At 47.0% G+C, this 27,770-nt stretch overlaps 5 protein-coding genes and 1 long non-coding RNA gene across 8 annotated transcripts; 2 read left to right on the forward strand and 4 right to left on the reverse strand.

Moving 5' to 3' along the window:
• Window positions 1-763: 763 nt before the first annotated feature.
• Window positions 764-1,788, reverse strand: LOC112882170. The gene has a single exon (XM_025947157.1). The coding sequence runs from the start codon at window positions 1,660-1,662 to the stop codon at window positions 985-987; it is 678 nt and encodes a 225-aa protein (XP_025802942.1). The 5' UTR covers window positions 1,663-1,788; the 3' UTR covers window positions 764-984.
• Window positions 1,789-5,290: 3,502 nt separating this feature from the next.
• Window positions 5,291-9,540, forward strand: LOC112882468 (probable ethanolamine kinase). 2 transcript variants are annotated; one of them, XM_025947534.1, is made up of 11 exons: window positions 5,291-5,663; window positions 5,909-6,000; window positions 6,512-6,618; window positions 7,073-7,178; window positions 7,430-7,552; window positions 7,690-7,781; window positions 8,122-8,206; window positions 8,307-8,412; window positions 8,503-8,569; window positions 8,953-9,045; window positions 9,162-9,540. In XM_025947534.1, exons 1-11 carry the CDS (start codon window positions 5,482-5,484, stop codon window positions 9,288-9,290), a joined length of 1,182 nt encoding a protein of 393 aa, XP_025803319.1. In that variant the 5' UTR covers window positions 5,291-5,481; the 3' UTR covers window positions 9,291-9,540. The 2 variants fall into 2 exon arrangements, with proteins under 2 accessions (XP_025803319.1, XP_025803320.1); XM_025947535.1 differs by having other exon boundaries at window positions 8,959-9,045.
• A 1,730-nt stretch (window positions 9,541-11,270) lies between these two features.
• On the forward strand, window positions 11,271-13,820 carry LOC112882023. Of its 2 annotated transcripts, XR_003226575.1 has the most exons (6): window positions 11,272-11,669; window positions 11,805-11,958; window positions 12,807-12,857; window positions 12,987-13,161; window positions 13,396-13,447; window positions 13,530-13,820. It is a non-coding gene; the product is annotated as an uncharacterized LOC112882023 (long non-coding RNA). The 2 variants fall into 2 exon arrangements; XR_003226574.1 differs by having other exon boundaries at window positions 11,271-11,669; window positions 12,807-13,161.
• Window positions 13,821-15,285: 1,465 nt separating this feature from the next.
• Window positions 15,286-16,705, reverse strand: LOC112882749 (translation initiation factor IF-2-like). The gene has a single exon (XM_025947877.1). It carries the CDS (start codon window positions 16,686-16,688, stop codon window positions 15,627-15,629), a length of 1,062 nt encoding a protein of 353 aa, XP_025803662.1. The 5' UTR covers window positions 16,689-16,705; the 3' UTR covers window positions 15,286-15,626.
• A 1,089-nt stretch (window positions 16,706-17,794) lies between these two features.
• Window positions 17,795-21,740, reverse strand: LOC112882249 (20 kDa chaperonin, chloroplastic-like). The gene is made up of 5 exons (XM_025947259.1): window positions 21,461-21,740; window positions 20,363-20,542; window positions 19,861-20,016; window positions 18,846-18,923; window positions 17,795-18,144 (listed from the first exon to the last, which is right to left on the reverse strand). The coding sequence occupies exons 1-5, from the start codon at window positions 21,614-21,616 to the stop codon at window positions 17,974-17,976; spliced, it is 741 nt and encodes a 246-aa protein (XP_025803044.1). The 5' UTR covers window positions 21,617-21,740; the 3' UTR covers window positions 17,795-17,973.
• Window positions 21,741-22,129: 389 nt separating this feature from the next.
• On the reverse strand, window positions 22,130-27,503 carry LOC112879815. Its single transcript, XM_025944221.1, has 10 exons — window positions 26,125-27,503; window positions 25,421-25,579; window positions 24,775-25,131; window positions 24,630-24,693; window positions 24,273-24,490; window positions 24,087-24,200; window positions 23,887-23,992; window positions 23,591-23,802; window positions 23,029-23,132; window positions 22,130-22,738 (listed from the first exon to the last, which is right to left on the reverse strand). Exons 1-10 carry the CDS (start codon window positions 27,487-27,489, stop codon window positions 22,591-22,593), a joined length of 2,847 nt encoding a protein of 948 aa, XP_025800006.1. The 5' UTR covers window positions 27,490-27,503; the 3' UTR covers window positions 22,130-22,590.
• Window positions 27,504-27,770: the final 267 nt, after the last annotated feature.

Here is a 27,770-nt window from a genome sequence, read left to right on the forward strand (position 1 = left end):
ATTGAAATCTAAACTAGGCTATTTGGCTTAAATTTGACATCCACCACTTCCCAACCACTTTTCAAAGTTTAGATATAAGTCTATCCTAAATTCATAGGGTGGGAGATGGAAATTGATTCTATACACCACCAAGCTATATTTCTACTCCGTAACTTATAGCACATTCTTCAGCTCACTCATCTATAGTAAAAATATAGCATATAAATATCTCTCTCATATAGCTAACAATGTATACAAATATATTCCGTATATAATCATATTAGCTTCATAGATTTTTATCTAAATTATGATTATTAGAATGAAATTTAATTCCAAAGTTCCAAACGGGGCCTAATTAAAAATTGCTGGGCAATTCACTCAATGGCTAGCAGAAAACAGCACCTTCAAGCTCAGCGGCGGCGCCTATGGATGAATGAGAAATGATCCATAAAATGGGAGGGAAGATGCAGAAGAAATCAGGTGAAAGATCAAGGGATGTTGCGCTACTCACATAAATCATCACTAGACTATAGAACTCGTCCCAATTCCCAACCGCAGCAGCAGGAAGGCACCGAGTTACCTTACCTAAACACTTTACTAGTTTGGCAAACATACATGCTTTTTGTTCATACTAGAACTGTGAGTAAAACTGTTGGACAATCTATAATTAAGTGCGCTCTGAAGCGTCGTTTCTAATGTATAAACATATAAGAAAACATAAAAAAAGGCAGAGTGGCAGAAGACACCAGCGATGCAAAGGGCCTGAGGTAGGAGGAGGTCCGAGTTAGAATGGTAGATACCACTGATATTTTTAGTTGTGACCTCACACGAGTACAGGACTACATAAAGCCACGAAAAGCCCTTCTTCGCCTTTTGGCCTCGGCGGCTTGGCCATAAGCCCATAACTTTAATGACAATCTCAAGGGGCAAGATTACCATATCCTCCTAATAACATCATCCCATTACTCCTACAACCACAATATACAGATTAACCAGACGCCATCTCTAAAATGACAACCGGAATTCCAATCCTGCCCTCCTCCTCCGCGCTCTCGGCGACGCCGTCAGCTGGCCGTCCCACAGCCTCACGACGCTGCCGTCGAGCGCCGCCATGTCGAGGTGGCGATACCACCCCAGGTCGCCCCTCCGCCTCACGGCCATCTCCCTCTCCTCCCACGGCGCCGCCGCCAGGGCCGTCGCGGCCCTTCTTCTCTCCGGCGCCGACGCCGTCCTCCTCAGGACCGCCTCCACCTCGCCGTCGACCCCGTTGTCGTCGTCCTCGTCCTCGTCCGAGCATTTCCAGACGCCGTCCACCACTCCGCCGCCGTCGCCTCCGGAAACACCGTAGTACGCCGTGAACCGGACCTTGGACGGCGTGCTCGGCTCGCTCCGGGACGCCGCGTCATCAGCCGGCTCGGGCGCCCGCGCCGCCGGCAGCGGCTCCTCAACGGCGGGCGACGGCTGGCCCGCTTGCGGGGCCTGCGGCTTTTCGCCGACGACGGCGGCGCTGGCTCTGCGGACGCCGGCGCCGACCGCGCAGATGCGCCAGAGGCCGACGGCGGCTGCGAGCGCGGCGACGAGCCAGGCGTAGTAGAGCGAGGCGGCGGCGGCGGCCGCCGCTGCGGGGAGGGAGTAGAGGCGGAGCGCGATGGCGTCCGCGGGCACCATGTCGAGGAGCTCCATTCGCGGCGTGGCGATGGCAGGCTTGGGCGATGGTGGTGGGGAGGTCCAGGCGGTTGTTGGAGACTGAAGAGGGAGACGAGGTGGGGGATGAGATGATGACCCTGGTGCGGTGTGGAGTGGAGGAGGATGGGTTCGGGTGGGAAGCGTATATATAGGTGGCCTGGCGGGAACGACGGCATTGGTGAACTGCCTGGGAATTTTTGCAGGCTTCACCTGCACACCTGAGCATTTTGCAGTTTTTTAGTTTGCGTTTTGATTTGTTTCAATTTAGTCGGCAACCGAGTATTTTTTGTGTGAATTGTTGGGACTCGTTTTGAGTCAAGACTAGCTAGCACCTAGTAAGAAATAAATTGCTGAATACAAGAGGATAGGGACATGGTGGCAGATACGATTACCAATCTCATTCATCGAGTTCAATTGGACGTGTCCTGGCTTCTGTAACCCAGGAAAAAAAGAGCAAATATTAGAGCGTCAATTATTTCTAATATGCTCCTGTAGACCAACAAATTGTACCCCGCCCCTCTCTATTATTCAGTTCTCCCAATCATTTAGATGATTACTTAGTTTATGATCTATATGATTGGATCTTTAGTGGAGTTGAGGTACTGAACCATTCGCACTCATCTGAATTCTCAACTAACAGAACTGAACAAAGCATTTCTCAATGTGTAATGCCCATCCATCTCCTCTGCAGAAATTCAACAGATGCCAGGTGCCCGCGTGTAAAAAGACGCGCAGGCTCCAGGTAATCCGCCGTCAAGCGTAACAGTGCGGGCAGGCAGAGCTGAGATGGGGGAACGGCATCGGTGGGGATCTCGCAGGGGAGATGCTGGGAATCGAGCTCGGGAGATGCCGGGCTAAGAAAGATACCCGCTTCCTCCAGCCGGGACGAAGAAATTCCGGACGCCGCCGCCAGCTCTCGCGGTGGGCGCGGGGGCGACGCGTGGGGTGCTCCTCCTCCCGATCGCATCTCGTGGGCCTGGGATCTACTTCGTGGCTCAGATTGGACGTGGCCCCTCCGGGGACGTGATCGACCTTGCACGCCCGAATGGCCGGATCTGCGGCGGGGTTCATGCCAGCGACGGGCCCGTGCGCCGCAGCCTGTGGATTTGATGCCAAATTAACCAAACCACCAATGGGCAAAATCCAAAAGGGTTGCGCGCAGGTAGGCTCAGCGCTCGCGTTCCCTGAAGATCTGCCCTCTTGATCACTCTCCCCGACCACCACGCCGCCGCTGCTCCGTTCCGTTGTGTCCACCACGTAGGCGCGGTAGGCTGGATTCTCCCCTCCGGTCACCGGCGTTCTCAGGAGCGACCGGCCGACCGGCACGCGGCTGCCCAAGTGCCCAACGGATGCATGGCAACAACGACGCGTATCTGCGTTTCCGGCCGGCCGATCGATAGTTCGGCCCGGCCAGCACCGAGGATATTATTGCGTGACACGGATGAGTACGTGTGCCGAATCCACGTGTTCCCCGGACGGACGGGCCATCTTCTCCTGCTTGAGGTCTGAGAACATCTGGTGGCTCGATCGAAAGAGGAGGTTCCTATATGTTCAGGAGGAGGCTAGCTAGAAAATATCGGCAAAAATCAGGCAGATTTTGGTGCCAGAGCTGGAGAGATCAAGGAAAGGTGAATGTAGCAGACTGGGTGAGGTGAGCTAGGTCTGAGGAGGTTCCTATCCAAGGAAAGGTGCTGTAGCCTCACTGCCTCAGGCCTCGCGCAAGCATGGGAGAAATCAGTCTATTTGCGTGTACAAGATAGCTCCAGAGCCATGTCCCGTTTCTCCACCGTACCCAGCCAAGTAGAGAGCTGCAAATCCTGCTGGGCTGGCTGCTCGTCGGGCAAGGCCACACAGAGTCCGAACCTACCCGGTACAAACGTGGTTGGGCCGTTGGATTGGAGAGGAGGACGACCGAGTGCCCGACCATGGTGGTACACATGGTTGGGCTTTTGCTCGCTTGCTAGCCCTCATTCATTGAGGTCTTGGGCCCCTCCAACCGCCGCACCTCTAGCTTGTGGGTTGGGCTTTCGCCGTCATCGCGCTTTTCCGGCCGGATGGATGACGATTTTATCTTTCATTTTCGTATTTAATAATTTTCACGTATTCAAATTTGTTCGTTTACACTGCAAGTAATAATCACACCGCATGGTGATTGGGCGGCTCGCTGGTGTAGTGATAAAAGATGGGAAATATAAATATTTTAATCGCTCAAATACGTACGAGAGATGTGTGTTGTTGTATTAAGAAGAGCTTATAATAGAGTTTTGCAAATAATTTAGAGCACCTCTTGCTCATGACGGACCACAGCGAGTCAGCGACCATATATTTGTTTGAGCTTCTGACAAACTATGGATCAAAAGCCAGATGCCTCCAAAAGCCAAAAGTTAGAAGCACCCTACTGAATGATTTTCAGCTTCTAGCTTCTGAAAACATAAGACACTTGTAGAATCGATCTAGGTGACGCATCTGCGACTATCCAAATCTCGGCCTCTTGCCTGATTTTGGTGATGCGCTGAAGTCGTCTGGTGTTCAAAGAGGCAATAGTTCTGCTCTTTCCAAAGGTCCCATGCCACTTAAGGCCTTTCTTCTTGCTGAGTATTGATGAACAACTACTTTGCATACAATTCATGTATAACCGTGCATGTAAACCTGTTCGACCGAAGCTGCAGCCAACAAATCTTGCTACACTAGGACAAGCTAAAATCATGCACTCCTCTAAACCATCTCCATCCATTTATGATAACTCCGGCTATGTGATTTCTAATCCACTGTTACACTCTAAAGTTGTACTCGAATAGTTGTACATCTAGCATTACTTATTACTTTTTAAAGATACAACTAGTAGGCCTGTTTAGATGCGCTAAACTTTTACCGATTAGAGTTTATACCATTAGCACTTCTATTTGAATATACTTCCTCCGTCCCATGAAAAGTGCAATTCTAGTTTTTTCAGACAGATCAGTGGTGGTGTGAAAAGACTTTCATACTCTTATTTGTTTGCCGTATGCGGTTAGTTTTGATATGCAAATTAAATCTGATCACTTAATTAGGCAGGTAGTAGAAATTCAATCTCTAAAATTGCACTTTTTGTGAGATTTTTTTCAAACGCAGGATTGCATTTTTTATAAGATGGAGAAACACTCTTTCATCACGCACTCACGTGGCATCGATGGGCACGTGATCATATTTCGTACTTACTTGAGCTTCACCTGAGTAATTAACCACTACCACTAAGCTCTCCAAAGTAATATGCTAGATCGACGGGATGCCGTCGCAAAGATCTCGTATAACGAGAGGCACACCGGCCGGCGCGGACCCTCGCGTGTAGAGCGTGCCACCAACCAAAAAGATCCAGACACGAGACAACGCTCGAGACAGCGGAACCGGATGCCGGTCCCACACAACGACGTCAATCCAGATCCCCCCCCCCCATACGCCAAAATCTCCGCCGTCCATGTCCGTGCGCCAGGGCCCGTCGCTCTCCGGCGCGCGGTGGGACAGCCGCGCACGCCACGCGGTTGGTCACGCCGCTCGAGCCGACGTGACCGGGGCCCGCCACGCGGCGTGAGGGGAGTGGGCGCTATATAGTGCGCGCTGTTCGCACGCCCGCTCCGTTCTCTCTCTCTCTCTCTCCGTGTCACGCTTCCCTCGTCTAACTCGCCCCGCCTCCGATCGAATCGAACCGGGTGGGCTCGCTTCGCCTTGTTTCGTCTCGTCTCGGCTCTCAGGAAACCGCTCCGAGATTCCCCGCGCGCGCGGCCCAGCAGATCGCGCGAACGGAGGGAGGGGAAACGGGGCGCGAGCCGCGAGAGGAGCATGGGATCGGAGGGACGGGGCTGGAACGGCGCGGCCGCTGGCACCGGCGACGGCACCAGCGGCAGGGAGGAGAAACCGACCACCACCGCGGCGGTGGCCGCAGTGACGCCGGCGGACGTGCCCACGTCGGCGGCCTCCGTCGACATCACGCTGCCGCTCCCGGAGATGACGCCTCACATCATGCAAGTGCCCCTGCTCCTCCCCCTGTATTTCGATTCGCCTGTGCTCGCGCGTGTGTGATGCCTAGGTGGGATGTGGTCATGTTGGCTCGTGTCATGAGCGTGCGAGGGGGGCTCGAGCCGCGCCGGGGTGTGCTCGTGCCCCGCGCACGAGCTCATGGTGTTTGACGGAATGCCTCCGAGTGCGTGGGAGACAGGGGTGATGCTTTTTTCGTTTCTCTGATCTGGGGAGTATTTTACTTTTCCAGAGGTCTCTGCAAGGGATCGGTCAAAGGGTGGTCGTCGCTGGACAGCTCGTGCTTCTCCATCGAGACGGTGTCTGGCGGCATCACGAATCTATGTGAGTTCCTGCTCCCTGGCAGTTGCACACTTGCATTGCCTGTAGTACTATACAAATTCCTCACCCATTCACCTGAGCGGCTGAGCCACATGCTGTGGCAAATGATTCTAGAGGCAGGCCGGCATGTTATAGAAACGATGCACACGCAGTTGCTTAAAATGTTGCACGTCGTTGTCACCAGGATATCACCCCTTTTTCCCCCCCTGCTGTAAGGACTGCTTGGCTGCTTCCTGCTACTTAGTGTTCCCATTTGCATATGAAGTTACTGTGGCAGAACTTACTTATCTCAAACTATAGGAGATTAGATACTCCTTACTGTCACTGCATAGTATTTCCTTTGGGTTGTGTCATTCCTGCTGTCATGCTTGCAGCATTAGAAAATAATAAGAACCTGCTGTCTCTGTAGCTGCACCTAATTCAGCCATAGGGATGATTGGTATCTAAAATGATTCATGTGTACAACAATAATTTCAATCTGTTGTCCGTGACATTTATTTGTTATTACTTACAGTGCTGAAGGTATCTGTAAAAGAAGATAATGGAAATGAGTTTTCTGTGACTGTTCGTTTGTATGGACCAAATACAGACTTGGTGATTGATCGGAAAAGGGAATTGCAGGTGAGAATTTGAATGGGACGAGATTGTGTGTGTTACACTCATATTATAAATATTCTACCATGGTTCTAGCATTAGTCCTTCTGTTGTTGTTGTATTTTTGTTGTGGTACATATTCAATTTCTTTGATAGAGAATAATCTTGGTTTCACAGTAGCATCTATTCTGTTAAGTTCATTACCTCTTCTTCATATCTGTACCTTCTATTTTTCTGAGGAATCAAAGGTCTCAGTGTTCTAGTCATTTCTTTCCCACCATAGTATTCTTTGCTGATCTAACATACCAAACAGTAGACTAGTTTTGGGGGAATTTTGCTCTCTGAAAAATACTAACTTATAATAGTACTCTTTTTAAGGATGTCCTGGGCTGTACACAAAGTATATTGTAGCAAAAAAATTACATATCATTCCAGGTCTAAAATCTTTCCTAATGCATACATCTATTACCATCATGGTTAGGCGATACCATATCTCTCAGCTGCAGGGTTCGGGGCTCGGCTACTTGGAATTTTTGAGAATGGAGTAGTTCAGTCATTCATCAATGCTCGAACACTGTCACCTGCAGGTAGGCATACTTCCATTCTAAATAGTGCATGGGATGGACTCCACATCAACTTAGCGCAATAGTTGTCTATTCCCCTTCGCAATTTTCTTGCAATTCCAAATGCTAGTTCAAAGGAATCGGTGTTTTTCTTTCCCCTGTAGGCAGCATTATGCAAAATTTGGCATGTAAATTTGAAGCATTGGATGTTTGGAGAGGTTTTGTGAAAAGTATCTGGAAATAAATATGCTGGTCCTCATTACTTTGTTTTCCAGACATGAGAGAACCTAGAATAGCAGCTGAGATTGCCAAGGAGCTCCACAGATTCCATCAAGTAGACATTCCAGGGTCTAAAGAACCACAACTGTGGAATGATATATTCAAGTTTCTGAAAAAAGGTAGCTGGCCTAAGTTGCTGTTTTGAGACTCTGGTGCTTTTACATCACCAGCATCTCAAACATGATACTCTTTTTGGGCGCATGTTTCAGAAGTAACATCAACAATGTTCATGTTTGCTATCAATTGATTCTTGCAGCTTCAGCATTGAAGTTTGAGGATAATGAGAAGCAGAAGAGATATGAAACAATCTCATTTAGAGAAATACAAGATGAAGTTAAAGAACTTAAGGTACCTTGAAGTTGACAATGTACCTTGTGATATTTTGTGCCTACTCCATGGCTCCACCTTATCCTTCTTATAGTCATCATTTTTTTTCCCTTTGGCCACAAATGATTATTATTTACATTGTAGTTGATCCTTCTCTAGTACAGTGGTAACATTCATGTAGCATAGGATGAAGTAAAAGACTGGTTGTTCTGGTGAGGGGTTTAAGCCACAGCGCGCAAGGAGTTAAAATCAAAGACACCAGTTCCTCCTGCTATTCTCATTATCTATATACCTTCATATTTCTGTATCGATGTTTGTGTTTTCGCTGTCATGCATACTATACGACTGTAATCTCTTGTAGGATCTCGCCGACCTTCTGCATGCACCTGTGGTTTTTGCGCACAATGACTTGCTTTCAGGAAATCTGATGCTCAATGATTCGGAAGGTAAAATCTATTCCTTCATATTGACTTCCCCATTTTTTATTATTCATTTCCGGAACTAAACATAGTGGCTGTGTGCCTATGTTGTCGTTTCCTTTGCCAGGGAAGCTATATTTTATCGATTTTGAGTATGGGTCATACAGCTACCGCGGTTTTGACATTGCAAATCATTTCAACGAGTATGCAGGATTTGATTGTGACTATAACATGTAAGTTCTCTCTGTGTCAGTGAAATACTCCGAAGCAACTTATTATTGTCATGTTGTTGATCAGCAGTATTCATTTGCTTGCTTCTTTAGGTACCCAGATAAAGATGCCCAGTATCACTTTTTCAGGAATTATCTGCAACCTGACAGACCCAGTGAGGTATGTGGAACAAAACCAACTGAAATCTCTTCGTGCTATTGGAGTTCTTTCCTGAGTAAACAAAGCTTTTTGTTAGTGCTTGCTCTTGTAACATATGCTAGATGCTATGCGTAGTTTTCCTTTGGTTTTTTGGATAAACTTAGTAATACCTCCTTCATATGTGCTAGATGTCCTTGACATTTAGAGTGCTCCCAAGCTGAATGAATTGATTAGCATTTGTTTCTTCTGGGTAATGCCAGATGTTAAAAGAGTTTTTTTTCCCCGCAAAGGGTGTAATGTAACATTAAGATTTTTTTTGTTATCACATTAAGATTTTTCTGTTATGATGAAATAACACTGGATGCATATTCACATTTCTCTTTCTTTTTTCAACCTTCCAAAAGGTGCAGGCACAAGATCTGGAAGCTCTTTATGTGGAAACAAACACTTTCAGGTTAGCATCGCACATTTACTGGGCATTATGGGCCCTTATTCAGGTGAGCAGCCCTCTTGATTCTGCATCCACACTTTTCTTCTTTTGGATCACATAGGTTTTGACCCCATGTAAAAGATACTGAATGTCAAAAACTGTATGATTGCCACTCAAATGCAGGCAAAGGTATCCCCAATTGATTTCGACTATCTTGGGTACTTCTTCCTACGGTACGGTGAGTACAAGAAACAGAGGGAGTCCTGCTTCTCCTTGGCACAAAGCTTCCTCTCTGAGCTGAGAAATGGCTAGAGCCTGAGAATCTGTTCACGAGTCAATACTGTGGTCTGCTTACGGTGGGTATGCGTTGTAATTTTCGGCTGCTGCTCGGAAACTTTATTATGGGCGGTGGTAGCAGCCTCTCGTTGTTGTATCTGATGTTAGATTCGTCATGGCCTGATAGGAAAGCCGCACGATAGGCCCTCGGTAAAACACATGTACTACTATTTGTAATAAACACAATAATCAGCAAACAAATTACTGAGGACGTTTGCGCGCAAAATCAGCAAAACTCAGCCCTGTGTTTGAGCACGGGCCACCTGTCTTTAGCATTGGATTCCGTGCGCGCTAACGTAAATTCAGAAGCACCAAACTTTATCCATGATTTCTCATCAATTTGGAGGACATACAAATAGAAGGACTCTGGTTGAAGATGTGCTAAAGAAATGTGCCTAGAGTTGGACAAACTCAATTGAGGTCAACACTTGCTAGACCGGGAGAGAACATATCGACAGAGTGGCACAAGTATATAGCAACAGTTATCAGCTACAGCATTGCAGACTCGAACTGTCCAAGTCCATAGGAAGCAGAGACAATTCAGCCAATGGGTCCGCAGGCTCCTCAGTTGTGGGGTAAGACCAATAGGGTTTGGGCACTGGCCATCTGTCATTCCACAGCCAGTTCCTTGAATCCAGCCATAGAAGTTTGATGAAACGAATTCTAGGATGTCAAATAAAAGATGACAGAAGTGGTAGTCAAAAACATACCGAGATAGCCCAAAACTCTTTAAGAACGCGAGAATTTTTCTCCTTGGAAGGAATCGTGTTTCTTCATCACCATAGAAGTTCATGCCATGAAAATTCCCATCTAAATCAATTAGGGGCCCTCCAATCCCAACCTAGCAAATAAATAGATAAAGGGCCATCAAATTAAATCATTTGTATCTTGCAGAAAAAAGTTTAGTATTAGTGACAGATTTCATATCTGAAGGCCACTTAATTCTTCCCTCTGAAAAAGCAAGACAGATCAACAGTGTACCTTACTGATTTTACAAGTGGAGACAGTAAACTCTTGCCAACCAGATACGCTCCTTGTATCCTTCACTAACCCACTTGTAGCCATCAGTTTCCTCGAATGGAAACACGTCCTACAGCTACTACCTTGCTCCCTGACTCGAGTTGCACTTCATGGTAGAGGCCTGCTACACTACAGGAAGATAGGGGGGTCTGAATGTTGACAAGAAGGTTATTGTGATCTAAATCATAGTGCCCCCATCCTCCCAAAGGGATACTGGTTACGCCCATCACGCACTTTAATCTGAAACAGTAAAGTCAGAAAAATCCTATCACATTTTTAGTGTGTAAAAGGAGTTGAGCGAGATTAGCAGCATGAACCCTCAAGCCGTCGTCAATCTTGCTTTCATCATGAGAAGATCTCACCAAACTTGCTGAAGTGAGAACTGTTGTAACAAGAGGCTTGCATAGTATAACTATGCCTGAGCACGAGCATATCATTGTTCCTCCTACACAATCATATTTTCAATCATTCACCGATGACGATCAAAAGAAATATGGAAATGAATAAGTAAAAAAAACCCTAATGTATTCATCCTTAAATGTTGCAACAGAGACAACAATTCGGGATAACTTCGAAGCAATTCCTTCACTGATTCTACCCCAGACACTTAGATGAGAATCATGCAAGTCACCGAATTTCTCTTCAAATTCATCAACCACATCCCTGTGCACTAGTGAAAGAAACATGATACAGCACAATTATGGGTATCATCATACAGTAAAGCAGAGAAAACTGAGAATTCAATCAAGTAAATAAAGGTACAGAAGACAGAAAGGAAGCACCGATCCCATTGCGATACCTGTTGTGCACTTCTTACTTTCAGTAGTTTCTATGGTGTACTCATCTTCTCATTTATATTTCAACATCTTCTAATCGTGCTATCTAACTTTTCTTCTCTACAACTAAAAGAAGAACGAAATAAGGATAAAACCTTGGTGCGACCTTTGACCCGGTCAACTTTCGTCCTGCCAACAATCAATCTCGTCCGTCAGATCTGCGTTTCCCACCCCTTCCTTCCCGATCAGGCCCCCGACGCCCGGTGCTCTTCCCCTCCTCTCCGACTCCTCCGCCGCGAGAGCCGCGGCCACCCGCCTCCGCCGCGCCGCCAGGGCGCGAGCCGCGCGCGCACTCGGCACCCCCCCCCTCCCCCTCCGCCGCGAACCGCGGCCACCAGCCTCCGCCTCGCCGGTGAGGTTGTTACCGTCCACCATCAAGATAGGCTTGCAGCTTCATGAGGCTTTAAATTCCTGGAGGTATGCTGCTCCCGTTCAACGAATTTACCGATAGGTCCAGCATCTCCAGCTCCTGCATCTTCAGCACATAGCTTGGGCAGAGGTAATTCCCATGTAGCGTGAGATAGATATCGCAAGTTCCTGATGCAGGGATAGTGCCAGAGAGGCTATTCCACTCTCGCAAGTTCAGGATGCTATCCATAATCGGTGAAATTTTTGTCATCAACTCCGCGTCTAGGCTGGTTTGTTGAAAGGAGGAGGAAATTTGGGCTTGGATCGGAGTTACATTCGAGCCGTGATAAAATTTCTTACTGTCACCCTGCTGCCTGCTGGCGAGCGAGAGGCTGAAACACACAAATGATTGATCGTCGGCCATTGCAATTGCTATTGAGGTATCTACGCTCCCTCCATCTTGTGCTCTCTACATTCCGGTCTTTTCTTTCTGAACTAGAGATGAACGGGTTTTCGTAAATTTGTGAAATCAATTAATTGAATTCGTGATGAATTGATTGTTGGGTTCGTAAAATTTATGAAACCAATCACTTGAATTCGTGATGAATTGATTACCCGTGTGATTTGATATGCGTTACAGTTTGCATTGCAGTCCCTTTTCTTTTTATTACCAAAACACTAAATCACTAGCTATCGATTCCTGTAAGCTACAAAGGCTTAGAGAACTGTAACTTATAGTACGTGCTTGTGCACGTGCTCATGCCACTCAATTTACCCTGCCAGGTTCAGTTCCTGGAGAGTACTAGCTTAACATATCAAACTAGTTAGTTAATGCCCTGAAGATTGAAATTAGTTTACTATAGTTTTGAGTGCAATATCAACTACTTCAATCCAATTGGAAGGCATGATTTATCCTACAAATGAACTTATCTGTTCAAGGCTTCATACATTATGATCCGCTTATCTATCCAATGAATCATGTATGTTCGCATGCTTGCAATTTACTAAATTTGATATGAGAAAGAAACACATAATATTGTTGAATTCTACTACTTCGAATTCCCTTCTCTTATATGATCAGTTTGGGCTTCTACTTCAATCTTCCATGTGGTAATTGCTATGCCATTATTGTGCCATTAACATTCAGATAAGATGCTAGAAACTTTTGGTACCTCCTGTGACAATAATTTCTTATCTTTACTCTAGACATTTTGCGAAAGCATGAGGCAATGTACTACTTGGTTTCCTAACAATGTCTCATAAAATAAAAATGATCTTGTTCGGATAGGCCTCACTCAGGATAAGGTGCTACCACTAATGGTCAATGTAACACTTTAAGGTATGTAAATTGCTGTCCAATATTGGTTGAGTTTAATATGCTTGCATGTTGGTTCCCATGCGCCGTGGGTGTCTTGTTCAGCTTCTTTTATTTCCCCTAATGGTTGCTACTTTCATGAGATTCATGAAGGTCACATTGGTAGATTTACTTGCTTATGGAGTTCGAGGATGCAGGAATTTTCTGCTCCTATATATGTACGTGAACAGCTCCCGTATTGCAGAGGATCACCCAACGCGGGGGTCTAAGCACTCGAGGTTCGGGGGAGGGAGGCGGTTCAGGAGCCCAATGCTGTAGCTACACAAGGGTAAGGAATTTTTTTTTACTGCTCTACGTAGTGGATTTCTGTTGCTGCATGTTAACTGATTTTTTTATCCTATTGAGTAACAGTTATTTTCTTTACATTTTGTATTTCCTGCTGGCGAAACTTATTTTAGGCAACATTTATCACAATGCAAGTTTTCATGAGAGGCTCCTTATGGCTACATGTCATCATAATTCCTTTTTTTATCCTTTGTTTTTCCGATTGTGGATGTGTCAGGGTTGTTCTAAGGGTGTTACTCCCAAGTTTAGCTTAGCTACTCTTGTACCAGGTACCTTTTGCCTTACAATGTTCAAATTAATGCTTATCCACCACTTTCTTTATGGTTATAACATGAGCACATGCACAAGCAGGTGCAAAAGGCAAATGATGTTATTGGACCAGAAGCCTAGAAATTGGTGTATGCACTACCAAATGGTAGTATTTTGCACCTTGAAAATGTTAGATTCTACAAGAAGGACGAGAAGAACGACTAGGACTTTGCAAATAAGCTTGCCTCCTACACCGATCTTATTAAATTAATCACACAATCATTTCTATGTCAACTGTCATGAGATTTCAGTTGCATGTGTCCTCCTAAAGCTTCGTTGGAGGAGGGCTGCATTTATTCTAAAGAAACAAATAAATAAACAAATGGCATGATAGATCTACCCTGTCTTCTTGTGTCGTCTTCTTGTATGGATCGGATCAGTACGTGTGTTTAGCTTGCATGTCTTCTTTGGATCCAAACCTCATTATTTTGGGTTTGCTTGCCAGTTTTGGATTTCATTCCTTTTCCTAGAAATTACATAGCCAGTTTTGGATGCAGAGTGTTTCTGAAATTATGCCCGATAATGTTAGTTCTCCGTTGTCTGAATGTTTGTGGGCTCTCAGTTCTCTTCATGAATTTTGTTATGTTTGGCACTTTCAGAGCTAATAAATTGAGAAATTATCAAGGGCATGCTACTGGAAGTAGTAGAGAATAGAACAAATGACGCCTGTTGCTATCTAAGCCCGAGGCAACTCTCCGTCAAACTAATTTGTATCCAATTGATAGTTATGTGCATCAATAGGAGAGGAGGACGTACTACATCGCTAATTTTGGGTGATGAAGCCGTGGACTTAGATAGCATGATGTGCCTTAAGATAGCATGTTTCTAAGACCAACATTATGGCTTCAATGCTCCGCGTATCATACTGAGTGTCTATTCTTAGCTCCCGTAGCAACGCATGGGTACAGATCTTCAGTACAATAGTTTCTCTTTGCACCAGGGACAGGCGATGGTCGGAGAATCGGAGCGGTAGCTGTGGGGATGCTGTTATGCTGTTGGCCGGGAAGTGGCGGTGAGAGAGGCGGCAGCGACTCTGGCGGCTGCTTGCGATTCTGCCCCGGTCAGTCTCGCCGGCTCCCGAAGTGGAGAAGAGCCGAAGAGGTAGTGCGGCGGCGGCGGACGGGGAAGAAGCCGAAGAGGTGATGCATGTAGGGCCGAGCTGCTGCCAGCACGGCCCAGAAGAACCCCGCACGCGGCCCACGAGCGTAGATTTGTCTTTCAATTTCGAATACTGCTGAAACTTCAAATATGGCATCGAAATCAATCAAATTTTTTACCATCGGATCCGTGTGCCCTTTTTATCCCTGGAAAAACCTTCTCGCCGTATCGTATCTAGCGAGGTCTCCTCCAACGAAGTCAAGTTTCGAAGGTTTTGGGGGCATTTGTGGGGGTATGTTTCGGATCGCCCGTGTAACCTGATCACTCTAGCTCCGAGCGAGCTCTCTACCACAGGAGGACGTGCCCTGCCTCGCTGTTCCTGCGTCCAGTCCAGCTGCTGCCGATCACGGTGCCGGTGGCCCGTGCCGATACGGCGATGAGGCCTCTGATGAATTCATCGCACAAGGGCGCCGCGAAATTTAAATGCTCCAGCGGCGGCGGAGATCGTTAGCAACATCGTACGCGTACGGCCGGGGACCGGAAGCGGAAGGGATGTGAATCGATGGGAGGGCGCGGTGCGTTCTCGTGCCTTTTGGTGCCGGATCTTTGCTGTTCATCCGTAGAGCCTCCATTTCGCTACAGCTCATGTTCGTTTAACCACCTCTGTACCATGCGAAGCCACAAATTCCTGCTCCAACCAGAAGCAACAAAAATTCGATTATCCGACGATGCTACTCGTCGCCACGCCCTACTCGAAACACATGAATTTTACAAAAGAAAAATGGCTCGATTCCAACGTAAAGGAGGAGGAGAAGAAGAAGGAGAAGAAGAAGGAGGAGAAGAAGAAGAAGGAGAAGGAGAAGAAGAAGAAGAAGAATTTTTTCCGGCATTCTGAGCCCAGCTTGATCGCTAGTTCCAAAGCGCAGTGCCAAGAGGCCAAGCCAGTGAGCAACGACACCCTGGCTCGAACTACCTGGACGCCGAGCAATCAAGGCTTTCATCACGACGTGTCACGGCTCGGCGCCGTGCCGCGCGCGGGCCTCACCCGGAGATGCCAACCGCGCGCGTCATGGGGAGCCGGTGCCCCTCCAGGCTCGCGCGGTCGCCCATGGGGACGTCGACGGGGGAGCAGCCCGCCCACCCCTTGCTCACGGACTTCCCGCCCCCGCGCGGGCTGGGCGCCGGGAAAGGCTGCTGGTCGCCGGCGCCGCCGCTCCTGCCGCCGCCCTTCCTCACGAAGCTCAGCAGCTTCCTGAGCCCCTTGGACAGGTCGCGGTGCGAGTCGCCGGCGCTGGCGGCTGAGAAAATCGCCGCGGGCCTCTCTGGGCTGCCCCACCGCTTCCGCGCCCGCGCCTGCGCCTGCGGGGAGGCCAGCGCCGCCGCCTCGAGCGGCAGCTCGGACACGGACCGGGCGTGGCGCGGCGCGTGGGCGTACGCGGGTTCCTGCGGCGGCGGCCTCGGCGTGCTGCTGGTCACGTCGATCGCCGGGATGTCGTGCACCCGCGGCGTCCGCAGCCTCGCGGGCGCCGCCGCGCCGCCCGTGCCCGTGCCGCGCTTCAGGAACGGCCTCGGCGTGGCGCACTCGCCGAACTCCGCGAGCGCGCCCAGGCTGTTCCGCCTCTGGTGGTGCGACGGCCTCGCCGGGCTGCCCGCCGCGCCGCCGCCGGTCACGGTCTTGCTCCTCGGCAGCGCCGCGGCGTCCCTCCTAGGGGTGCTCGGTATGGACACCGCCGCCGGCGTCCTCTTCGCCTGAGCGGTGGCGAGCCGCGGTGTGGCGGCGCCCGCCTCCTGCGCGCACCGGAGCGCGCGGGGGCTCACCGGCGCTGCGCGCGCGGCCCGAAGCTGCCGAGCCTTCGCCGCCCGCTGCAGCTGCAGCTGCTGCTCCGCCGACGCCGCGGCCACGCGCCTGGCGTTGCGGCGGCGCATGTAGGCGTCGTACTGCCTGCCGCGGCAGGCGCTGCTCCCCGGCGTCGTCCCCGCGGCCCCGGGCGCGCCGGCGTCCTCCCCGCAGCGCGCGGCGCGCAGGAGCTTGTACGCCGCGAGCTGCACCTCCAGCTCGTGCAGCTTCGCCCACAGCGCGTCGTGGTGGTGGCTCGCCATCATCCTCCCGCGGTGGTGGGGGGGGGGGGGGGGGGGGGGCGGCGATGCGGAAGGTTACTCTCCGGCCCGTGCGCCTGGCACCAACCGGCTAGCTGCCGCGGCGACCGCGGAGGCCGCTATATATACGTGGGGCGCGCGATCAATTCGGCGCCGTCGGGGCGTGACCGTGTCGGGGGCAGCGGTCGCGCGCGGGGGCGGGCTCAATTACTCCAAGGTTGCCGCGCGGCACGCGGGCTCAGGTCATCAGGTGGGGTGGACTGGGAAATAGAGAGGAGGCGCTCGTCGCCGTCGGGGTCGGGCCGTTTTGATTTGGTGGCTTGACCAGGTGAAGCGCGCAGGCTTCACGGCTGATTGCAACGGCGGCGGCGGACGTGCCGGGGCAGCGTCTAACAGGCCAATTTCTGGCATCTCCAGAAAATCACAGGCGTGGTCACAAGAGTTACGCTGATCAGGAGCCTATCACCGATTGTTTGTCGTAGTTGATCGCCGGACCTGTTAAAGATGTACTACCATGCTCTTGTTTTTCGTTTCTAGTTGACGGTCACATGTGAAACGGTCATGCAGAATGCACATTGCTTTGAGGCTTTCCGAGACTCGTACTTAGAAAAAGCCGGGTCGTCGGAATTGACTGACGACAGTTGACTCGGGTTCGGCAAGTGCTACAAGTCTAGAACGCCCGCATCATCTCTGCTGGACTTCGTCTTCCAGTTCCGGCCATCGCAACAAGGATTATATTCCACAAGAAAAATATTCTTTCCCGCTGGCCTAAGAGGCGAGGCATGACCGCACGAGGCGCAGTTGGTGCCATCCCAGTGCAGAAATAACATACCATAACATGACCATCTTGCCACGAGAGCCTCTTCACCAACACTATCTTATCATTATCCACTGGCTTCACCAACCCAGCCAATGCTCGCGTGCGCGCCTGTTGACTACAAACTCCCATGTGTCCTTGCAAAAATTGAAGTGTTCATGTTGCTGTCGCTGGCCAATCTTGGTGGAAAGCGCTGACCACGACGACAAGCACCTACCGTATCAGCAGAACCAAACCCTACCAAGTGGCAACTGGTCAGCTCATCTACTCCAGCCAAGCGGGAACAGCAGAGTCATATCTCAAGTCTAAGCAACTCATCTTATTTTTCCGTAGCGTTTGCACCAAACTACAACAGTTCAAAAGCTTCCACCAAGCTAAAGTACGGGAACAATTCCAAACAAGCACAAATGAACGACAAGGTCCGGCCTAAACCATCAAAATTTCTCTTTTTGCACGAGCGTTAGCCGTTAGCCGTTAGGAAAGAACGGCCATCACGTCGGATGCCCTGAGCACGATGTACTCGCCCTCCGCGCCCTTGAACTCACTCCCCGCATACTTGGTGTACATCACGTTGCTTCCAGGAGTGATGGACAGGGGAGTCCTGCTGCCGTCCTCGCCCAATGGCCCGGGGCCAACGGCTACCACCTGTGTGTTCACGGCAAATTAGAGACGTGAGGATTGGGCTGGACGCTATAAGAATGACAGACAGAACCAATAAACCAATCAGATGGAGGATGTTTACGTAGCATGTCAGGAATGCAGAAGTATGTAATATAATTTTGCATGTTCAACTTTTTCATGTCTGGTGAGGTGGTCAATCTTTGGTTACTCTTAGGCAGCTGTATCGTCCACAATGAAGGCTGCATGTTGAACTTTTGATGTTTAGTTTTTCTCCTAAAAGCTGACTCTGACAGTGTTTACGATTAAGTTCTTTACTTATTTTAATAGTTACCATCTTGAAACCTTTTGTGGCAAATCACAAAATAAGAACATAAACTAAAAGAGTGTTAATTAATGGTCAAAACATGCATCCTAAAAGCTGACTGCCAAATATTGCAGCATTTCTTCAACACAATTCTGTCTCTTCCCCTTCCCTTACAGCTTGTAAGAATGATTAAATTGTTGAAACTTAAAATCAACTAAACTTCACTCTTGATAGTTACTATACTAGTGATGCTCGCCACCAAAATTCAAAGAAGGCCCAGAACAAAAGAATTCTTTGAAATGACAAGTCTGTTGTACAGCTAATATGTTCATATCTTGGATATATAGCCATTCATGATCAGCAGAATATCAGATAAATTATTGTAAATGCTGCAAAGTATATGCTAAATTAAAATACTCACTGTTCCAACAGAAGGTTTCTCTTTAGTTGCCTGCGTCAATAGCAAACCACCAGCAGTTTGTTCTTCAGCTTCAGCAATCTGGTATGAAAGAATCATTAAAAAAAAAATCAGTAAGTAGAATGGTATTGTAGATGTGGACGTCACAGTTCACACTCAAACAGAACAGAGCATGCCTGCTTCTTAGCATGCAATAAAAATGCAGGTTTCCTCTTGGCTAGAGGGAATGTACTGAGTTATCGTCCGATTCTATTATGTGAAGAATAAACCACGACAGAACAAAATATGCATTGTTGAATCTTTAAAGGAGAAAGTGTCACTACAGAGGCCAGGATACCAGTATAGTATTATTCCATTATCTAAAAATCAAGAAAGTTTCATAGAACCACTGCTGCAGTGCACGCATACGAGATGGATAACCTTAGGTTGGAGTGCTCGGCATGGTGCAAAACTGCAAATGTAAGACAAGTGACAAGAAGATTGGCTCAGGATGGGATAATGGTGAACTGAGTCAGGCCAAAGGTTCCTGGAGGTTACAAAAGACACAAAATGGAGTTTCTAAATCAAGCTTCGCTTCTATTATACGACAGAGCACATGGAGTTATATCGTGAATAAACAGAGCATCTGCCAAAGACACAATAGAGATTTTATTCTTAGTGGACGAAAAATTTTGTATTCTGTGGTTTTGGCTGTGGTTGGATGGCGTTAAGAGGTCGCCACTCGCCACACCACAAGTTCGCCGAGCCGCACTAACTTAGGCCAATTTTTTGCTTGGCGTGTTGCACTCGCTTAAGCATCTCTTACATGCTTTGCAGTTGCATTTCCTGCCAAAAGTCAGGTGCTCTTTTCGTCCATAGCAAGTTCGGCACAGCCAGAATCATGGCATGGTGAGTTATGGAAAGAAACCAAAGAGGCCCTTAATATTGTAGTCTGTCATATATGACATATACAACAAGTGTGGGCAGTGGCCGATCAACCTAGAAAGTGTAACGATATTAATATTCTTGGCAAACATACCTTAATCAGAATGCGATCATTCAGCGGCTTCAGATCTTTCACATCATCACCGTCGAGAATACCGATGATGTCATCTTCTTTCAAAATAAGATGGTCAGCATCATTGAATTCCAATTCTGTGCCCGCGTATTTTGAGTAGACAACTTGCGCACCAATCTGCACCACATTATAATTATCACAGGCAAGTTACTCAAATAATTAACACATGACAGTATATCAAACATGTTACTGATGATGAGGCCACAGAAGCAAATTGTCTTCAAGAACAAAAGGTTCAATCCTTGAAGAAGATTGGATGCATCAAAAAATCTCTCAGCATACAAGACATACAGCTACTTCCTTATCCTTTTACATGGATGGCAGTGCAGCAGTAATAGTACTTTAGGTCATTGATTATCTTTCATTTTGGATTTTGCTATTTGTAAATGTTCAAATACAGACGTATAGAATTACAGACACGTCTGCCTACACAAAGAAAAGTTAGTTGTGCACAAATACATACCGGAACGCTGATCTCAATGCTTTTACTCCCAAAACTTCTCCCCTCTCCAACAGCAACAACTTCCCCTCCTTGTGGTCTTGTCTGAACTGATACTGGAAGTAAAATCCCTCCATCACTTTTAGCCTCGGAGGTCTTGACCTTCACAAGTACTCTGTCTCCTAATGGTTTAATGGAAGTATACTGCAAATTGCATGCATGTATATGAACACAACTGTGTACATAAGAAGACAAGAGGTGCACAATATTTTATAAAACTTAAATCTGTCACAAATTAAGTTGTGTGTGGGTTCAGGATTGAAGTAAGAAAACATTGCTACTGAGCAACACAGGTTTGACGAATTGACGCCATAGAAACTGCAATCATGTGGGCACCGAGAGCAGGATTGGACGTGAAAGGCTTGACAGCATAGGTGTCCCTCACTAAAACAAACATAGTATCTCATAACTCATGCCTAAATAGGGTTGAAGTGTCATGAATCATAATAGCAGTATTTTTTAGCAGCTGCCTAGTATTTACATCCGCACTTGACCAGCTAGTCACCATGTTTACAGGGAAGGTTTGAACTGAGTATTTGGAAAATCAGGGACTGCGGTTCACTTCAATTGAACATCTGACTCTTGAATCTCCTAACCAGAACTGGCTGATATCAGGCGCCAGTCCTATTGAAACGCCAATCAAACTCCCCATACCATGAATTGTAATAAGATCAAACCTCATACTGAGATTGTAAAAGTGGAGGTCCAAATTACGTCAATGGCATACAGCAGGTTTGACAACTTAACAGAAAACACTGTTCCTCCTTTTTTTCAGAGGATGGCTCCTCGATTGAGAGTACCATGATCTGTCTTCTAAGACAACTTCAGTTGCGGCTTTGTGCTTTAAATCAGAAGGTTCTCATGCCTTGGTGAACGCCAACTAACTAGTACAACCTTGCTCCCTAAAGGAAGTTCAGTCTTCCTAGCGATCTCCTAGACCACGACCAGAAGCTTAGCTCTAGCATAACAACATTCATCCCCTTCGATTAATACATAACACCGACACGAGGGGCAGCAGCACAGCACACGGAGCCAATAGCACCCTGGCGAGTTGTTCGTTACCTTGGGTGACACGACCGTGGCGGCCCTCACCACGAGCCCTCGGGCCCTCCACCCGCTCGGCACGGCAATCGACGGCGTCGGCAGGCGGAGCCCGCCCAGCGCGGCCGGCTTCGCGGCCACCGCCACCCGCGGCCCGGTCAGGTGCACCGACGCCATGGCTGGCTGCTTCGAGGGCGAGACTCGGGACGGCACGGGGAGTCGGAGACGGGGCGTTGGGCTTAGGATAAGGAGGGACGCTGTTATCTGCAACTGCGAGGGCTCACTGTGGTAGTAGCGTGCTGCGGAGCTTGGACTGTTGCGTTTAGGAGGAGGAAGCCGCCGGATTGTTCTAGAAGATTTGGGGTGGTGCGGGAAGGAATGGAAAATGGGATGGATCCGACGGTCGTGGCAACTGGTCTGGCTGGCTGACAAGTAGGCCTCGCGCTGATTTGGCCGGTTCGACCAACGTTATTTTCCATCCAAGAGACCTTTAACCAATGTTACGAGGAGCAGATTGGATCGAGGCAGTTAACAATTACTCTCTTCGTTACGAAATATCTCCGTTTTACGTTTTCATTCTTCTAGATGCATAGAATTTATTATACATCTAGATATAATATATGTCTAAATACATATCAAAATCTATAAATTTAGAAAAGTCAAAACAAACTAAATTTTGAAGCGGATATCTAAATTGGAAAAAAAAACAAATTCTCTTTCCAAAAATCCAAATTCACAATCACTCAAAATCCTAGCCTACAGATAATAGATAGTTTGTGAACAAATGGGCAGACAATTTGCCGACCTTCGAGGCAATGTGATGCGTTCACCATTAAACACTGCCACTATGCGAGCTTACTCGCGTGACAATCACAATGCCCCCAAGCTATCCCAGGTGACAGGGGCAGTAGCTTCCTGAGGCATTTATCCAGCACCTCCATGGGTCTTCCAAGTCCCTGCACCGTCCACCGTGCCTGGTTTCCGCATCAGAAATCCGAGGAATCAGCCAGGGGAACCCTCGCGTGTTTCCCCATCAGTTCCGTATAGGTGTACGTTTAGCTTCCCTTTGCTATGACCTCCAGACAGCGACTTTGCTATGATCTCCAGACAGCGACTTGTATTCAGCGAAGATGTTGGAGAAACAAATTCCACTACTCGTTTAACAGTTGGGCAAGCATAGCATCTGCATTCTCAGGGCCGTCATTGTTCACGCTAGGGATTATGTTCTCCGGTGCTATGAACTTGACAAATTCTTGCAGTTCGGTGAAGCTGCTGTGTTCACTATATGGCACTTCATATCTGTGGAGACAACGAAATGGCCAATGAAACTTTGTAATTTGTTGCCTAGATAAATATTTTCTGAATGAAAGGATACCCAATTTGTGGCGAACATGAATTCTGAAATGTTAAAAAACATGTTTTCTGTTTTAACTACGAGGTCTAATGTGCACACTGGTACCAATGGTTGTAATTGCTTAGCACATTTGCTGCCTGAAGGGAAGTGAATGTCATTTCTTAGAGAATGTCCAGGGGTAGATTCACAAAATTATTAAAAAAACAAGAATATAGAAACACATCCAGAATGGTACCTGATGATTGATCCTTGTTGCCACCTTTTGCCAGGTGTCTTTTTCTTCCCTTTGCCAAATGCCCAACCAGTAGGGCAAAATGCCACTATGAGGTCAAACCGGCCCTGAAAGTAAGTAGCTATCAAAAATGGGAATACGGAACAGGCTTAGTGGGGAGAATGCAGTGAGATTCTGGTTTCTTGCTGGATGCCTACTGGTTGGAGTCTGGAAGGACAAACTTTGAACTTTTAGACAGTTCACCAGAATGGAAGGCTAAGCATAATTAAGGTAATATAGAAATCTGTACCAGCAGTGGGTCGTCTGACTTTCTGATAAAGACCCACAATATATGGTTAAGCTCAGCTTTTAGTTTCTTTTAAGTAGAATTGTTCCTAGCAACGTCTAGCTATGAGCATCCATGAACAAATACTTGTCAGTCATACTTTCTTGCTGGTGCCAATGCGCGGAATCAGGGGGTTCCTCTGAGGATTTCTGGTTTAGTCCGAACTTTAACTAATTCCTAGGGATTTTGATATCCCACCTATCTGTCTAAAGAAGTTTAGGATAGAATACTTGGCCTTACAGCATATTGATTGGATAAATATTTCATCCGCTTGAAGCTCGCTAGAGTCCACATGGGGACAACATGTATGTGACTTTCTGCTTCATTGGCTGTAAACCAATTCATAATTTCCTGAGGAAGCTCTAAGTGTTTCAATATTTGCAGCTTTGCAGCTCCAACATATATTTTCTTCTGAAGCAAACGAGCAACCTCCATAAACAGTCTTTCTTTCCCTGCATACAGGAAATTTTATAGATCACGATCCCTATTTTACAGAAACACTGAAATGTCTCGAAATAGAAAAGACAAGATGTTACCAATTGTGTAGCTACCAATCAAAAACAATGTTTTTGGATTGAAAGATTCTGCTTGGATGGCCTCGATGACAAACTGTATCACAATCTCTTGACTTGGGAAGTCATACTGTAAAAAAAAATCATCGCAGATTAATCGTGTCAAAATTTGACTCTAAACTTTGCAAACACATGATTTTCTGTAAAAGACTAAAAATACATACTCGTGGATTGCAGTAGGTTGTGTCAAGTATTAGTGTGTGGATATCTGAAGACTGCAAAACAGGATTGTTGACCATCTCGGAAGAAAACCGAAAATCTCCAGTGTGCAAAACAGCCTAAAAAAAGAAAGTAAAAAATACGAATACTTATGCCAAATAGATGAGAAAGAAAATCAGATAAACACTTACTTTACCATTTGGAGGCTCAAAGAGAATAATGATTGATCCAGGGCAATGGTTGGCATCGAAACATATCAAATTAACTCCAGCGATAGTAATCTTTTTGTTTAGTGGCAAAACATGCAATTTATCCCATGGGATACCAATCTTATGATGCACAAGACTTGCTGTAATTGAGGAACAGTATATCTTTCCATGACAAAAGCTTCTAGTCAAGCCTTGGTAGTCTGTTGAGGACATACAAGTACTTGTTAGACAAATGTCGACATGAGGTGCCTACCATGTTTGCTAATATGCTGGTATAAAAAAAGTTTAAGATACTAATTCAGCAGAAACTCAAAAACAATCAATACAATTTGTACTTACGATCTACATGGAAGTGTGTGAGAAACCAGTGGCAACAGTCGCCTCTCAAGTAGCGAAATGCATCCTGCAGCAAGATAGCTAGTTATGGAACATGCTAATTGATATGTTGGATAAATGTTCCTGTAGGCCTGAGGGAAAAGCGTACCACTCGAAAAGGGGTTCCTGGGATGCAACACCAAAGAGGTGTGTCTTTAGACTTTCCTTTACCAGCACTACTTCTTCTGGTGGGTACTTTAGCACTAGATTTTTTCTGCTCATTCAGATTAGATGGTTTGTTGACTTGGCAGGCCCTGCTTTTTCTTTGATCAAATGAGGAACATCGAAAGTATTCAGTAATTAACTTATTCCCGTTCATCGGAAGTTTAGTCTTCTTAGTATTTTCTGAACCTAACACGCCAGCTTCCATATCATTGGCATCATCATGTTTCTTCCGTAACTCTCCTAGAGCATGGGTAATTTTCTTTCTTGGTCCAAGAGCAGTGATCCCCATACCCAGAAGATCCTGCAGTCCATAGGTAGCAAATGTTAGTTATTTTACTGAAAACAAGAAGTGCCGTTGAGCCTAGTACGCCAATAATGAACAAATTCTCTCAAAATCTTAGATTTTTGTGGAGAGCTGAGCCATCTACTCATGCTTCAACAAGATCAAATCAGTAGAGCACGAAAGTGACTGCAGCATGAGAGACAGCCTCTGATGAGTCTGATTTACAAGAGATGGGTCACATAACTTAAGCAGTAGTGGACTTAGATTTGACCAGTAACCTCCATCTAAACAATATAACAAGGCGTACCTCTTCAGTGAGCCATTGCAAGGTTTCCCAGTCAACTTCTTCTCTGATAAAAATTTCCTCATACTTGGATAACCCAAGGTTTCTTAACCATTCCATAACACGCCTATTTTCAACATTTCCTCCTGCACAGGGTTCTTTTTCGTGGTTGGGACTAGATTCCTGAAAATCAGGTATTCAAGCATATAAATATCTTAAAATATGTGATCTTATGTATTGCAGAGAAAGAACAATTATGGATGACATATGAACTATATCATGTTCTTTGTATCCACACTCCACTAACTTCATGGTGAGTTTTGTTACGCAACTACAAGCCAAGAGGTAATTGGATGATAAGACTAATGTCTTCATTGATGAGATTCAGCTAATTAGTCCAGGTGAAAATATTTCATTGCTCCCCTTGAGTTCTTTTATAATTTATCATCGGCTAATATGATAGGAAAGCCACCACTCATGCCATCATTGCAAACTGCAATCCAGAATGAACACATTCTCCGTAGATGTTCATTTATTCCTCTAAATAAGCAGGTAATGATCTCCAAATTCAGCAAAGAAACATACTAACAAGACTATCAAGCAAAGGATGAAAACAAGAACAGAATCACCTTTGAGCTTTCTAGCAAGAACAAGTGAACAACAATTTAACATGAATATTTAAGACACATTAGCACAGAAGAAAATATAATTTGAGAATACATCATAACCTTAGCAGGTTCATCAAGACAATTGTTAGTATGCTGCTGCCGAAGCTCCTCACTCAAATCGGATATGTCCAATTCGCATAGAGGGCATTTCACCTGAAAATCGGACTTGAAGCTCTTGGAACCAAATGTGTTCAGTTCAATTGGAGTTGCACAATTTGATTGGCCCTCTATGGAATCCTCCATGCACAAGTTAATTAGCTCATTGAGCTGTGTCCCAATCTCAAAATCACCATAATCATCAGCTTCAAATTCATGGATCATGTGTGATTCTAGAAGCTTTGATTCAGATGAATTGGAGAAGAAATGTGCCTTACAAGCCTCAGGACCACTGGATTTATTCTCCATATTCTCATTTTCAGGGGTTGAACAATGTCCTGAAGCTACTTTCCTCTCTTGAGAATCCAAGTTACATGCTCGCAAACCAGGCTCTTGGGCTTTGCTGCAGTCACCACCCCTACAATCATGATTTGCATTCGATATTGGAAGCTTTGACTCAAGAGAATCCAAACTGTTATTCCCTTTATGAAGCCCAGCTCCACATTCAGATGTCACCCCAGCTTCTTTGTCCATATTCTGTTCATCAGTGACTGTGCCAAGAATCCCTGAATCAAGCCCTTCTGAATAATAGGAACCTGAAGTTACAAATTCACAGTTTGCATCTGATTCAAGAATCCCTGGTTCAATCAAGCTGGATTCGTAACACCCCTCAAGAGCTTCAGAGCTCCTCGGCTTCTTTTCCATTGTTGGAGGATCAAACTTAGAGCTTGCCACCTCGTCCGTGGCACGCCGCTTCTCAGGAACTGAGGTAATAGAGTCCACTACTTGCGCCTCCCCGCAACACCCACCTCCCAAATCACATACCGCACCGAGCGCCAAAAAACTCGATTTCATCGAATTGGGCAAGGAACTGGTAAAACTGAAACTCCCTTTGCAATATCCGTATTTATCCAATTCTATCTTCCCGTTACGGCCTAATTCGGCTACATCAGATCCGTACCTCGAGAGGCCGCAACTTCCTCCGGCCATCAGTTCCTTCGCCTCAGGAGCGCCGCCGCTAACCCTGGAAACGGCGGCTAGGGTTCGAGCACCCTTCGGGGCCGTCGCGGCGACCGTCACCGCTGAAACAGCGCCACCGGCGACGGAACTGTTCTCCTTTCCGGAAGAGGACGACGGCTTGAGCTTCTTACGGGGGCGGCGCGCGGCAGCAGCATTGCAGGCCTTCAGTGGGCGGGCGCGGGGAGGTTGGAAGTCGTCGTCGTCATCGCAGTCGCCGAGGAAAGGAAGGGATGTGGATTTGGGGAGCGGGGCGGGAACGGTCGCCGGCGACGGCGAGTGCTTCGCCGAGAGCTTGCGATTCGCCGGCATCTGCGCCTCCTGGAAGCGGGTGGGTGGGAAAAGCCGAGAGGCGAGGTGGGGGGTGGGGGAATGTAAAGTGAAATTTTTTGGCCGAGCAGAGGCGTTTTCAAATAGGAATGGGAAAGGGCGCGCGTAAACACGAAATTTTCTTTGGGCCTAGGATTTCATGGACCTCTATTTAAAGACGTAATGGGCTGTTATATGGGCTAGATTTTTGGGCCCTTGAGACTGTGTGCATCTTGATTGACTTTGACCGTGAGAAATCTTCATTCCCGCACCCTCCGTTCCAA

Source organism: Panicum hallii, chromosome 2 (assembly GCF_002211085.1).
Source record: "Panicum hallii strain FIL2 chromosome 2, PHallii_v3.1, whole genome shotgun sequence".
Classification (NCBI taxonomy): Eukaryota; Viridiplantae; Streptophyta; class Magnoliopsida; order Poales; family Poaceae; genus Panicum; species Panicum hallii.

Bases quoted from the DNA above. Each gene is read 5' to 3' on its own strand.
- LOC112882468 (XM_025947534.1), top strand. From the start codon at position 5,482: ATGGGATCGGAGGGACGGGGCTGGAACGGCGCGGCCGCTGGCACCGGC. The intron at 5,664-5,908 runs GCAAGTGCCCCT...TTACTTTTCCAG, and splicing joins GAGATGACGCCTCACATCAT to AGGTCTCTGCAAGGGATCGG. The intron at 6,619-7,072 runs GTGAGAATTTGA...CATCATGGTTAG, and splicing joins ATCGGAAAAGGGAATTGCAG to GCGATACCATATCTCTCAGC.
- LOC112882170 (XM_025947157.1), bottom strand. From the start codon at position 1,662: ATGGAGCTCCTCGACATGGTGCCCGCGGACGCCATCGCGCTCCGCCTC.
- LOC112882249 (XM_025947259.1), bottom strand. From the start codon at position 21,616: ATGGCGTCGGTGCACCTGACCGGGCCGCGGGTGGCGGTGGCCGCGAAG. The intron at 20,543-21,460 runs GTAACGAACAAC...TGCAATTTGCAG, and splicing joins CCACGGTCGTGTCACCCAAG to TATACTTCCATTAAACCATT. The intron at 18,924-19,860 runs GTATGTTTGCCA...CTTTCATACCAG, and splicing joins ATGATCGCATTCTGATTAAG to ATTGCTGAAGCTGAAGAACA.
- LOC112879815 (XM_025944221.1), bottom strand. From the start codon at position 27,489: ATGCCGGCGAATCGCAAGCTCTCGGCGAAGCACTCGCCGTCGCCGGCG. The intron at 24,491-24,629 runs GTAAGTACAAAT...TGTCCTCAACAG, and splicing joins CACACACTTCCATGTAGATC to ACTACCAAGGCTTGACTAGA. The intron at 23,993-24,086 runs GTATGTATTTTT...TTTTTTTTACAG, and splicing joins CAACCTACTGCAATCCACGA to TATGACTTCCCAAGTCAAGA.
- LOC112882749 (XM_025947877.1), bottom strand. From the start codon at position 16,688: ATGATGGCGAGCCACCACCACGACGCGCTGTGGGCGAAGCTGCACGAG.